At 37.3% G+C, this 14,231-nt stretch overlaps 1 protein-coding gene across 1 annotated transcript; it reads right to left on the bottom strand.

Moving 5' to 3' along the window:
• Positions 1 to 859: 859 nt before the first annotated feature.
• On the bottom strand, positions 860 to 13,822 carry FAM241A (family with sequence similarity 241 member A). The gene is made up of 2 exons (XM_032224466.1): positions 13,281 to 13,822; positions 860 to 3,480 (listed from the first exon to the last, which is right to left on the bottom strand). Exons 1-2 carry the CDS (start codon positions 13,491 to 13,493, stop codon positions 3,235 to 3,237), a joined length of 459 nt encoding a protein of 152 aa, XP_032080357.1. The 5' UTR covers positions 13,494 to 13,822; the 3' UTR covers positions 860 to 3,234.
• Positions 13,823 to 14,231: the final 409 nt, after the last annotated feature.

Here is a 14,231-nt window from a genome sequence, read left to right as displayed (position 1 = left end):
ACGACCACAATTGAGTGCAATATTTAAGTTGCTAAGTGAGACATTTATTGAGTTTGCCTCATTTTACCACTTTCCTTGGCACAGTTGTTAAGTGAACCTTTGCGGTTGTTAAGTTAGTAACTGGTTGTAAAGTGAATCTGACTTCCCCATTGACTTTGCTTGTCAGAAGGTTGCAAAAGGGGATCACATGACCCCGGGACACTGCAATCGTCATAGATATGAATCAGTTACCAAGCATTCAAATTTTAATCACATGACCATGAGGATGTAAGTGTGAAAAACAATCGTCATTTTTTCAGTGCTATTGTAGCTTTCAACAGTCACTGAATGAACTGTTGTAAGTTGAGGACTACCTATAATTTCTAATTATTGGAAATAACATTTTAAAAAAACCCTCCAGAATACCAGTATGGCTTTTGAAGCTCCTGTTTTACTAAAGGTATTTCATTATAAATTACCAGGCCAAAACAATTTTTAAACCAAAAGAAATTTTATTGAAAAAAATCTGAATTTGTAGAAGCATAATTTCATACAAACATTTCTGAGGAAATAATTGAATATTAAAACCATTTTGGGTGTTACATTTTTTAGAGCAAAACCTTATCTGCAGTGGCGGAATTCAGCCAGTTAGCACTTCCGGAGAACCGGTTGCTAACTTTCTGAGAAGTTTGGTGAACTGGTTGTTGGAAGAAATCATTAGGGCAGAGAACCAGTTGTTAAATTATTTGAATCCCACCACTGCTTATCTGTGATCAGAAAATACCTTCAAAAGAATCTGTGAGTTTCCATGTCTGATTGAATCTTCCTGAACATCTAATACTGATTTTCATCCCCAATCTGTAACGTATTTTGAGTTTCAGCAAGGATCCCTGTCAATTAAACCATAGTGCATGGCTCTTCGGTGTACTGTACAGTCAAGAATTCATATAAAATAAGTATATATTTGCTCCATTCCTTTCCAAAACATATTAGAGTTATAAATAGTAGAATGGGAGTAAGTAAAGATCAAAATAACGGAAGTTTCATTTAAGATCAAAATATTCCAAAAAGTGCAATCACACTCTAAAATCATTGTAATAGGCCAAATGATGGGCCATAAATACAATCAATCAATCAATCAATCAATCACACACCTACAGTATATATTATACACACATACTACAGATATGAACTGAGTAGTTACTTGAAAATAATTTGAAAATAATTCTTAGGGTACTTGCACTTAATTCACCAGCAGTAAGTTTTTTAAATTAGTCTTCTGAATACCTATAAAGGCATTCTTCAGGTTCTAAACTGGAGCTGGCTCTTGTACCTAAAAAAGGGTATAGAATTTAACACCCAGCTATACTGATTGTAAAGAGAAGCTGGTTTTTCTGTATATACTCTGACATTTCATTGAAACACATTATCCTGTTTCCTCCCAAAAAGTGAGAACCTTCAGATATCAGAGAGCGGTAACAGCCACCCAAGATACAAAACAATTCATTGTTCTTTATTACAGAATCAATAATCTTTGTAGATTGTTTAGATAGGGTTACATCAACAGAACAGTGATATTTTTAAAAAATACAACAAAATAAATTAGCAAGTTTTAATTTAAAAAAAAATCTTTGCATGAACTATATGGGTAAGAAAAAAACTGGTGACTTTAATGAAAGAAGAATTGACTATTAAAATGGAGACTGGAATTTCTCTTAAATGTAAGTAACAAAAGGCAATTTCAGCTACAAATATTTTAAAATATCCTACCTAGAACAGCTAAAGTATAAAGATAAATTTATATTACCATAAATAGCAAATATCATGAAAGCTAGTTTTTATCCAGTCGTGATCTTCCTTAATGTCTATAAATCATTGATCTGGTTAGGAGATTGCTATGCCAATATTTTCATACATATTTCTTCATAAATCTGTACCAGACTTGGAACAGTATAAGAACGACATAGTAATCTTGCATATAAAAAGGAATTTCCAAATTTTACTTCTGCATTGGATTCTTGATATGGTAAACATGGTAGATAGGACTTTTAATTTGTGAACTTAATTTATTTGGCAATGCATTTCTATAGTTATGATGGATAAACTACTTATTATCCCAATTTTCCCCTTCAAAAAAAATTTCACATGGTAAATCAATGTAATCATAATCATCATACTTTAAGAGACACAAAGAGCTTCACTAAAAAAAATCAGTTGGGTTCTAGAGTTACACAAGAGATACTGACTTAACAAACTTACAGGAAGCATGGCTTTGAGGAGGAACTGTTCAAGCTGTTTATCAACTTATCAACTACGTTTAAATAACTTAAAACAGTGCAGTGTCTGGTCTAATAAGTTCTCTGCAGTGAATATTTACATTATAAAGTAAACTTGATAAAGAATGTTAGTAATATTTTGGCTCAATACATATCAGTCCTTGATTTTGTAACTAGGAAATGTATTTATTTCTTCTCCCCAAAATACTCATTTAAAAGGGGGAAAACGTGGACAAATTCAGCAAAAATACTTTATGTAGCTTGCACTTATAATCTGTCTGCTGAGACTGCAATAAAATAATTAAACTGAGATAAATTAGGAGAACTCCATTAAAAAGAACGGAAAAATCCTAATTTATTTCAAGAGAACTTTTTTTTATATAAATACACACATAATAAAAAAATGGGAAAAAAATCACCAGATTTACTGTCTTTAAAAATGTTTAGACTGACATTTTTCTAATACATTTACAAATCATTAATCACGCTAGTTATACAAAAACAGATTTGCTTAAGATGAGTTCCTATGCATTCACACATCAGTAAAGAATTTTGCAAGGAGATTGGTGATAAAAAATCATGTAACACCAGAGCTCATAAAATTGGCTTTTTAACATTTAGTTTTAATATAAAAGGTATTTTTGAAAACAGTTGTTACATGAATATAAAAGCACCATTCATACAATGAAAAGTATGTTTGTACTTCCACACCTCTTAAAATTTGAATTCTTCCACTTAGTAATAGGATTTACTAAATGAAGGATTTGACTACACTGCCTCATACTGAGAATCTTTTACTCAACTATTCATGACAGATAAGAATGCTTTTTCTTTTTAAATGACAAAGATTGGAAGAAAAAACCTCATGCAAACATTTAATAGCTACATAATATTCAGCACAATAATTTGTAGTAATACCACTCTTGTTCAGCTAAGTATGTAAATCCATCAAGATATGAAATAGTCTATCCAGTGTCTTTTATTGCTGAACATATATAATAACAAGGCACAGGACAGCCACCAATCCAAGAGCTTGTAATCCAAGAAACCAGAGCATAACCCAGAAGAACAGGATTATTACAGGTTCTACAATCCTTTCTCCAAAATACATCCTTGTGAATCCTATTCTTATGAGGCTTTTGTTGAGTTCACCAAAGAGAGTCCCCATCTTTTTATAGTCATCAATAATTGATTCAGTATTATTTTCCCTTTCTTCTTGTAGGACCTAGAATAAAAGGAGAATAAAGATTACTAATCTATATCAACAAAACCATGTGATATTATTCCTGCTTTTTTGTATGTAAAAATAGTTTTTTAAATTTTTTCCCCTAAAGGATAACAATCTGAAATATTGTCATATTAACTAGCTGTTTTATATTATTTAAAAAAATCTTTCTTTCAATAGTATCATATTTTGTCATATAACCAAGTACTTTATTAATGTGCTACAATATGGATCAGAAAGTAAAGAAGTTGAGCTTGTCAGTTGGAATTGACAGTCCAGGTTCAAGACCTGGCACCAAGCAATCAGGTAAGCTCCTGCACTGACTAGCAGTTCAAAAGCATGCAAATGCGAATAAATTAATAGTACCACTTCATGTATATGGCATATAGCCATACTGGCCACATGACTAAGGAAAATTTCTTTGGATACTGTTGCCTTTTTTAAGCCAAGAAACAGAGATGGGCACTATGCCCCTAGAATCAAACATGACTGGATAGGAAATCTTATATATACAATACAATACAATAGCAGAATTGGAAGGGACCTTGGTGGTCTTCTAATCCAACCCCCTGTCTAGGCAGTAAACCCTATACTGTCTCAGACAAATGGCTATTCAACATCTTCTTAAAGACTTCCAGTGTTGGGGCATTCACAACTTCTGGAGGCAAGCTGTTCCACTGATTAACTGTTCTGTCAGGAAATTTCTCCTCAGTTCTAAGTTGCTTCTCTATTTGATTAGTTTCCACACATTGCTTCTTGTTCTGCCCTCAGGTGCCTTGGAGAATAGTTTGACTCCCTCTTCTTTGTGGCAACCCCTGAGATATTGGAACACTGCTACCATGTCTCCACTAGTTCTTCTTTCTATTAAACTAGACATATCCAGTTCCTGCAACCGTTCTTCATGTTTTAGTCTCCAGTTCCCTAATCATCTTTGTTGCTCTTCTCTGCACTCCTTCTAAGTCTCCACATCTTTTCTACATCGTGGCGACCAAAACTGAATGCAGTATTCCAAGTGTGGCCTTACCAAGGCATTATAAAGTGGTACTAACACTTCACATGATCTTGATTCTATCCCTCTGTTTATGCAGCCTGGAACTGTGTTGGCTGTTTTGGCAGCTGCTGCACACTGCTGGCTCATATTTAAATGGTTGTCCACTAGGACTCCAAGATCCCTTTCACTACTATTGAGAAAGGTACCACCTATACTGTACCTGTGCATTTCATTTTTCTTGCCTAAATGTAGAACCTTACTCTCTTCACCATTGAATTTCATTTTATTAGCTAGTTCCCAATGTTCAAGTTTGTCAAGATCCTTCTGTATCTTGAGCCTATCTTTTGGAGTGTTGGCTATTCCTGCCAGCTTGGTATCATCTGCAAATTTGATGAGTTCCCCATTTATTCCCTCATCCAAATCATTGATGAAGATGTTGAAGAGTACTGGGCCTAAAACAGAGCCTTGGGGTACACCACTGCATACTTCCCTCCATGTAGATGCAGCTCCGTTGAGGACTACATGTTGAGTGCGGTTGGTCAGCCAGTTACGAATCCATCTGGTGGTGATGCTGTCTAACCTACATTCTTCTACTTTATCTAGTAGTAGGTTATGGTCTACCTTATCAAATGCCTTACTGAAGTCCAAGTAAACTATATCGACGGCATTCCTCTGGCCCACTAATTTTGTCACATTGTCAAAAATAGGAAATATCTTTATTCCCCAAACTGTTTTAGTCATTACTAGCCCTTACCTAAAATACTAGCTTGTATGGATATATTATATGAGATTTAATTCCTTATTCAGTAATTATTTTAGATTTTACTGTAAGGAAATATGGCTTTCCACCTTCTAGCAATAATGCTCAACACATGGATCATAGACTAGAGAAGGTATTTTGTCTTTCATTTTCCTCTTTAGTTTGTTAATAGAACTATAAGACTTATTAGCCAAAAGCTAGTCTTCAATATTTTAATCAATGTGCCAATACTATTGTAAAGCAAGGGTGGACTTCTACCTTTAATTATAATGTATTATTAAGCAAAAATTTTTTTTCCTTCACTGAAGTATTTGTTTTTATATTTAATAATAAATACTTGGTTTTTATTAAAAAGACTATAATGACTAAATGGGTCACCGAAACAAAACATTTTAGATTGATTTGATTTAGTGCCGCATTTATTATTATGATATACTGACACTGTCACATAAGCTACAATACACCCTGAAATATATTGTAATTTGCTTCCTTCCCTTTGTTTCCAACAGATCCTGAAAAAGAACTCAAATAATCAAAAACAATTTACTTCTGCTTAAGATTTTTTTTAAAAGTTTTAAAAAGTATTTACAAATAACCCAAGGCAGTGAATATATCCAACATATTTTCCTCCTCCTATTTTCCTCACAACAGCAACCAGGTGAGGTAAACCGGGAAGAGAATGATTGGGTGGCCCAAGGACTTCATGGCTAAGGTGGGACTAAAACTCAGTATCCTGCTTTCTAACTTGGTGCCTTTCTCACTAGACCAGTAGCCCCCAATCTTTTGGGCACCAGTGACTGGTTCCATGGAGAGAGATTTTTCCTGGAACAGAGGGGACATGGTTTCATGTGCTGCCTGGATCTTGCAGATGGGGCTTCGCTTGTTTGCATAGTCCTGTTTCTGGCACTGGTCCATGGAGAGGGTCTTGGGGACCCCCGCACTAGACTAAACTGGCTCTTAGTAAGCAGAATAGAATTTACTAAAAATTACTAAAATTCTATTCTACACTAAAATCAGTTTAATAGATAATGTAGAATCCAAACCCTCACATGGAGTTCATGAAAATTGTTCCCTCATAATGTTCTAATTTGCTTGCAAATTTCATATTCCAATAAAAAGCAACAGCATTACAGCCATTTGTTTTTTCCATGCTGAGCAATGAGACAAAGAAGCCCTGTTCTAAAACTGCATCGTATTGTTTGTGATATTAAAGATTTTTAATTCAGTTTCTCTTGTGCTTGATTTTGAAGGCAGTTGTAAGTATTTCCTTACTTATTTAGCACTTATAAAAGCTTGCAAACATTTGTGATAAAACTGCAATTGCCCAGTTTCTTGTTTTAGAAAATACATGTTTCAATTAAGGACAAAAGAAATGTATTAACTGGATTCTGAGTAGTAGAAACACAAATGTTGTATTTCATGGACAAGGCCTTTACTATCAGCGTAATGAAGTTAAACAATAATTATTTAAAACTTTTTTTGGGTTAGTTAAGTGCAAATTTCAAAAGCCAAGTAGAAACATTCACATTTTCATCCAACAATGTTACACTTATACACCATATACAGTGTTCTTTCTCTCTCTCTCTCTCTCTCTCTCTCTCTCTCTCTCACACACACACACACACACACACACACACACACACACACACACAAATTGTGACTAGATGTCTCGGAGAGCAATCTTTTGACTTTTTCATTTTTATGACAAGATATGTATTCCACATTGGTTAGTCTACTTACAATGGAGAAAAACGTTCTAACTTTCCATACAAGCACTAGTCTAAAAGCCTGTCATTAGACAAGAACTATTTACTGGAAACAACAGTAAACGGTATAGGGTTTCCTGCCTAGGCAGGGGATTGGACTAGAAGACCTCCAAGGTCCCTTCCAACACTCTGCTATTGTATTGTATTATCTCAGAAAGTGCCCTTTTAATTAGTCCACATAGTTCTGATAAACTGACCAAGAGCCTTAACAGTACTACAGGTAGTCCTGCACTTATGACCATTTGTTTAATGACAGTTCATAAGTTACAAAGAATAACTTATGACCAGTTATGTGATTATAATTTGGGCACATGGTACCTGGCATGTATTAATGATGGATGCAGTGTCACAAGGTCACATGATCGCCATTTGTGCCCTTCCCAGGAGGCTTCTGACAGCTGGTTAGTGGGGGGATTGATTTAACGACTGTGTGATTTGCTTAGTAACTGTGGTGACTTGTTTAACAGTGTCCAAAAAGGTTGTAAAATCAGGCACAACTTACCTAATGACCACATAGATTAGTGATGGAAGTTTCAATACTAATTGTGGTCATAAGTCAAAGACTATCTGTATTGATTCCGAGTCTGATGAAGATTCTATGATTCTTTAATTTGTAGAACTTCAAAACTTTGATTTTTAATTATGTACATTTATTGGGAGGAAACCATTCAGAAAAACAGATCCCTTTATCAATATACACAATTATCAAACTGAAAATACATTTAAATGTTATATGAATGCAGAGTATGAATAATTGAAATGATAAGTTTGAAAGCCTCTAAATAAAAGCTGAATATAGGGAACTAGAACTAAATAAGAGAACATAAACCTGTATTAAGCACCAATATATGTACTTTTTATTCTATTATAAATATAGGTCATCTTCAATTAACCACTCATCCAGTGACCATCAATTTTGCATCAGCACTTAACAAGTGGTACTCATGACTGCACCCCAAGGTTCTGGTTATTTACAGCACCCTCATAGCACACGATCATGATCTGGATGCTTGGCAACTGGCTCACACTAATCATGGTTATAGTCATGGAATTGCCATTTGCAACCTTCCCTGTCAATTGGTTGTCAATTGGTTAATAGCACTGGGCAAACAAAGCACCTGTTGCCGCCCAGAGTCCCAAGGGAGTGGGCGGCATACAAATCTTATTAAGCTAAACTAAACTAAACTTCCCACAAGTAAAGTCAATGGAGAAGCTGGCAGAAAAAGTCACAAGTCACTCCTGCTTTTTCCCCAAAGAATTGGGCTATGGAGTACAAGATCCCAGAGATATTGTATTCTGTAGTACGTGCACCTGCCCCCTGCCTTCAATAGTACATGCCTACCTCTCCTTGGCTCATCAACATTCTCCACTGCCTGCTCTTATATGGTGCCACAGTACCTACCTGCCCACCTCCATAGCACTTACCCACCTACAAGCCTGCTTACAAGTCTTCCAGGACTTGTGACGTCCTGCCAACTTTCCCATTGATTTTGCTTGCTGGAAGCAGGTAGGAAGTTGCAAATTGTAGTCATGTGAGGTATTCATTTCATGACAGCAGTAGGGACTGCTGGGATTGCTGTTGCTAAGCGATGCAGTTATGTGACATCACACTTTATGACCATACCGCTCAGTGATAGGAATTCTGGTTCCAAACATAACCTGAGAAGTACCTGTAGACATTCCTTGCCATTTTGAAGTAAAGTTTCTTCCTTAATGGCAGACATAAAATACTACATAAACAATAAAACACACAGATACTATCAAATCAGTATAGTCATAGACCAACAATAAAAACACAGAGGCAGAGACACACTGGCACCTTTCCCTTTCTCTCCTTTGTACAGGACTGGTAATTTGATCTGGCTCAAACAGTGGGCAATTTTTTTAGTGCCTTTAAATCAGATGACTATTGGTAACTGCCTGGATTAATCTTTGAAACTGACTTGCCTTTGCCTGCTTCCAAGGACTCAGAAAACGATTGGCCCAAAGTCACCCAGCAGCCTAATGCCTTAACCACTGCACCAGATTGGTTGTCAATTGGTTAATAGCACTGGGCAAACAAAGCACCTGTTTTAAGCTACAGCTGGCTATCTCTGCATTACATACTTGTATGGCTACTTCACTTAATGGCTATCGTGTACGTGCATGCAGAGATTGTTGGAGAGTGTCTTTTGAAGCACAAATAAAGTTTGTAAAGAACAAGAATGTTTAAGAATTTGAAAAGAGGCACTTTGTACATGCTACCATGTATTGCAAATGTATTACTTCTTAAGTTTGTATAGTAAGGCTGTGTGTTTAATGCTTTGTATTCAGTTTTAAAAAGATATTTCAGGGCATGCGAGGCCACAAAAATAGTTTACTGGAATCTAGAAAAACAATTTCCTATGTGCTGAAAGAATTTGTTTTAAAATTATTTCAAAAGAGCCCTAATTTGAATATCCCAATTGAGTAATTTAAATATATCTGCAATTATGGGGGAAGTACTCAGAGAAAAGAAGCTTCTATACATCTAGGACGCATTTAAAAGACCTTTTAGAGGGTAGAGCAAAGGCAGAAAATATGTAACTTAAGAAAAAAGACCTGGAAATAACAGTACCAATTTAACATAAATTACAAACCCATAGCTCCAACTGATTTCAATCTAATTTTGACCAGGAATGTTAAGAAATAAGTTTTGCTTTTTATAGCTGGATATGTGGAATATGTTACATGATAATTCTAAATTCTAACAATGCAGACACCATGCAATAATTGTTAACTGTTAAAACAAGTCTTAATTTTTAAAATTGAATAGAACACATTTTTTTCTTTCTATATTAGAATGTATTCTAGGCATTTTAGATATTGTATAATATTTCTGCTTTTGACACAAACTATGCACTACTACAACAATAACCAAATTTATGGTCAGGTACACAGAAACTGTCTGTAACTGTTAGGTACAAACAACCAAACCCTCATGTGTAGATTTCAAACTATTTTATTGTTTTCTGCCTATAGCACAGGAATCTTCCCAGAAAAGTAGTTGTAGCCTGTAGGCTAAATAAATTTCAAAAGCATGTATGTGTGTGGTGTGTGGTATGGTGTGTGTGTGTGTGTGTGTGTGCGTGAGAGAGAGAGAGAGAGAGAGAGAGAGAGAATTGTTTGCCCTCTTATGTTTAGATGCAAGTCCATGCTAATTTTCCACTTGAGCCCTCCTCTTGATTGAGCTCTCCAACTTTAATTGATTTTGAAGCTTTATAAAAGATAGATGCTATACATGTTTTTAATGTTAATTTTGTTAAAACTATATTATTTTCTTACATTATTACAGAGGCTGAGAAACTCAAAAATCAAAAAGATATACCGCAATATAAAATGAACTAATTTAAATCTTGTAAGCAACTCAATTGAAACCAGCACTTAGTCATAAAGATATTTGGTCTTGTTACAGAATTAGGTTGAGAATAAACATAGGTCAAGGACTTTGGAGTACAATGCTATATAACTGAAACATTCTTGTACAAATTTGCTCAAACATGTTAGGATTTCATACCCTTTATTCATTCCAGGAAGGTTACTTTTAATTAGCCTGCTAAAAATAAAAAAAGAGAATATGCCCTATAATAACTTAAAATGAATTTTAGGTATATACTTTCAAGGATGCTTTTTGTTTCAGTTTTACTTTATAAAATTTCAGTGATTAAGGATACATAACAAAAGATGCAGTTTTGTTCATAGTAAATAGAAACATTATACACATTTATGTAGCACCTTGAGATCTAAAGGGCAAAAAGGAATACAAAGTACTCTTATTGTAGTAAACATCTATTTCTATAGGAAGTGTGAAATGAAGAATGTACTTGGGAAATAATTTCATTTCCTTATTTACATTAATATTATTTCATACAAACGTATCAATTTGTAGTACTTCTAAAAATCAATTTATTTAATAATGTCCTTGGAATATCTGCTTAGAGGTAGAAATTTCATCACAGAATTATGTATAATTTCAAAACTGCAGATGCCGGTGTTTAGTATATTATCTTATTCTCTTTAATAAGTACATTCTGAAAATTATAGCCTCAAAGAAAATAAAATATGCTAGTATATTAAATAATTATAATAGAAAAGTCTAATTGGAGCAATCACTAATTTAGAAATTAAATCTTTTAATTTGGGGATACTGTGTTTATTTGCAAAATTTCATGTTTTCTTCAGTTTGGTAAAGGACTAGCTTCCTATCACTTTGAATAAAATGTCATCATGCACTTTCATATGTCAGCTGTTGAGCCACTTGCTCTTGAGACTCATACAAACTGAGGATTATCATGTGGAAGATCATTGATGCAGAGAAGTTCTATTTCACATACTCTATTTTTTTACTTTGCATATTGTATACCACTGCTAATAATAGAGAAACTTAACAAAAATAATATATTTAAGAATTATTTGGGAGTTTTCTCTGAAACAGTCTGTTTTCTAATGTTTAGGATCAAATAAAGAGACAGAATGAATTTACCACTGCTTTTGCTTAACTGTAGTAACAATCTCAATCAAATTGTGGTGACTGTCACGCATGCACTTTATTGCTCCATGATTGGCTTACTGCAGTGCACTATATGTGAGTCTGTCCTTGAAAACCACTTGGACGTAACAGGTGGTGCAAAATATGTCAGTCCGAAGTTAGTGTGTGAGAGTTGCTTCAGTGGTATTATACCTCTAGTAGAACAGCTCAGGGATCAACTGTTGCGTCCTTGATGCTTTTTGAGCTTAGCTGTTTTCTTGTAGACATTTCATTTCCATGCTAGGTAACAGTGGAAGCAGCAGCGGGGTTTGGTGGCTTTTTATACATTGGAGCTTGCCCTACCAGCATTGTCATCTCCCCAGGATTTCTTAGTGCTTTCCCATTCAGATATTAATGAGGCTGAAATATGTTTGAGCTTTTGTACATTACCCAAGGTCAGTGGGATGCTGCCAGCTGCTGAATGTGAAAACATTCAGAACTTTTAGTTATGTCTGTCCATTTTTCAAGTCATACTTGTGAGATGTAAATCTAATTGTTATTCAAATATTCATACTGTTCTTAGCAAAATGTTCCAAGCATCCATCCAGATATTTTTTTAAAAAAATGATTCAGTATCAAATCAAAAGCAGAAATACCTGAATGATGTGGCATGTCATCTTAGGCTGATTAAGTATTATGCTAAGCATTTTTTCTTTATGTGAGTGTGGGTGTGTTTTATTATTCTCTTTAAATTTTATGGACATGAAAACTCTCTGCTTTTAAAAATGCCAACATTTCAATGAAATTATCATTGGCAAGTGTGGAATTCTTACACTTTAGTTGTGATATGACTGTTTATTATTTCTTCTTTGGGATATGACTATACATCATTTCTTCAACAGCCTACTGAACTTGGTACATGTCTGTCTCAACAATTAGAGGCCTCCAGATTGGGTAGGATAGGCTGCAATGGATGCAGAGGATTGATACAGGATGGGTTACAGCCAAAGAAAGCAACATGAAAAACAGAATAGTAAATTATTCTCAAATATACAAAATCTATAGACCCCTAAACATGAGACCGAGAAGAAGAAAAAAGCAGTTAAATGTCAATGCAGAATTGTTTTATAACATTTTGACCAGATCTGGGAAACAGCTCACAAGTAGGAAATGATCCTATTCGTACACAATAGGAGTTTATCTAACGATGTCAAAATGGTCTTTTGTGCACATCCCCCCCCCACAAAAAAATTGGCAAGAGGACACCTTCCACTGTCCTTAGAGGAAGTGCAGGATTGTCATGTTTTCCAGGAGGAAGCCTTTCCCCAACTTGACCACCCAAAGGCCAATCTCGGAGACCAATACTGCTTTATGGTGGTGGAAATACTAGATTTCTTTTCTTCGAGAATGGCAGGGGGGAAAAATACCACCTCACCTCCGAGCTCCAACACTGCAGCTCTCCCAGAAAAGGGAGGGGGGACGGACGACGACGGGGGACTCCTGCTTGCCGGCGGAGATTACTGGGTCTTGACTGCCTCGTGCAAGTAGGTGTGTCGTTACACGCACACGCACACATACCATTTCCCTCCTGTCTGCCACTGACAGCAGAAGGCAAAGCGTGTATATACCCTGGGCGGAACAAAGGCCTCTCGTTCCGCATTCCCCAAACCGAATCCCCCGACCTGGTTCCCCCCGTTCCCCACAACCTTCCCCAGGAAACCGGAGCTCGGTGACACACCACCCGGCGACGCTTGACACGCGTCCCCGGCAAGTGGCCGCTTCTCACGAGGCGCTCACCTGCTGCGGCGGCTTGTCCTCGTCTCCCGCCAGAGGCAGCGAGGACTGGGCTGGTTGCGGTTGCTGCTGCTGCTGCTGCCGCCGCCGCTTGTGCCGGGATGCGGCCCCTCTGCCCCTCAAGGGCGGCAACGGCGGCGCCGGCGCCGATCCCCGTTCCCACTCGCTTTCCAAGAGGCACTCGGGCGGCAGCAGCAGTTCCTCGGTCGAGCCCATGGTCGTCTCCGACGTCGGTCCCGGCGCTTCCGAAAGCGGGGAAGGGGCGCAGTACGGGCGCACACCCCGCGCGGTCGCGGGTCGTCCCGTGGGCTGCCCGCAAACGAGGGGACGCTGGAGGCAACGGGCGGCCACCCCTTCAGCCTGCCCGTAAACGGCAACTCCGGCCTGGCAGGGCGTGCCTCAAAGGCTGTCACGGGTTTGACAGGGGGAGGAGGAGGAGGAAGGAAGGAAGGAAGAAAGAAGGGGCGGGTAACGGATGTGTGTGTGTGAGGGAAAGGGCGGCGTGGGGGCTGCGGCGCGGCAGGAGGGGCTTTGTGGCGGGGAAACGTGGGAAGGCTACAGAGCTCATTTGAACCGCCGTTTCTCGTTGCGCCTTTAAAACTGCCTTTATGAATCCCCGCCCCTTTGGAAGGGTGGGCGTGGCTTTCCTCCTCTTGGCCATGTCGGCCCGCCCGCTCTTTCCTTTGTGAGGGGGAAAAGCAGGTGGAAATGTTGTTTGTGTAAATGCCAAACTGTGTTTCCTAACCTTGGCCCCTTGAAGATGTCTGGACTTCAACTCCCAGAATTCCCCAGCCAGCGAACGCTGGCTGGGGAATTCTAGGAGTTGAAGTCCAGATATCTTCAAGGGGCCAAGGTTGAGAAATACTGGCCTAGAGACTTTATCTAATAGCTCCTTCTTTTTCTTTTTTTAATTCCCCCCCCCTCACATATACATTCACAAATATACATTCTCAT

Source organism: Thamnophis elegans, chromosome 9 (genome assembly GCF_009769535.1).
Source record: "Thamnophis elegans isolate rThaEle1 chromosome 9, rThaEle1.pri, whole genome shotgun sequence".
Classification (NCBI taxonomy): domain Eukaryota; kingdom Metazoa; phylum Chordata; class Lepidosauria; order Squamata; family Colubridae; genus Thamnophis; species Thamnophis elegans.
This window is presented reverse-complemented; position numbering and strand designations above follow the sequence as displayed.

Coding starts and splice junctions, on each gene's coding strand:
- FAM241A (XM_032224466.1), bottom strand. CDS start 13,493: ATGGGCTCGACCGAGGAACTGCTGCTGCCGCCCGAGTGCCTCTTGGAA. Junction 3,481..13,280: donor AGGACAAGCCGCCGCAGCAG/GTGAGCGCCTCG, acceptor CTTTTATTCTAG/GTCCTACAAGAAGAAAGGGA.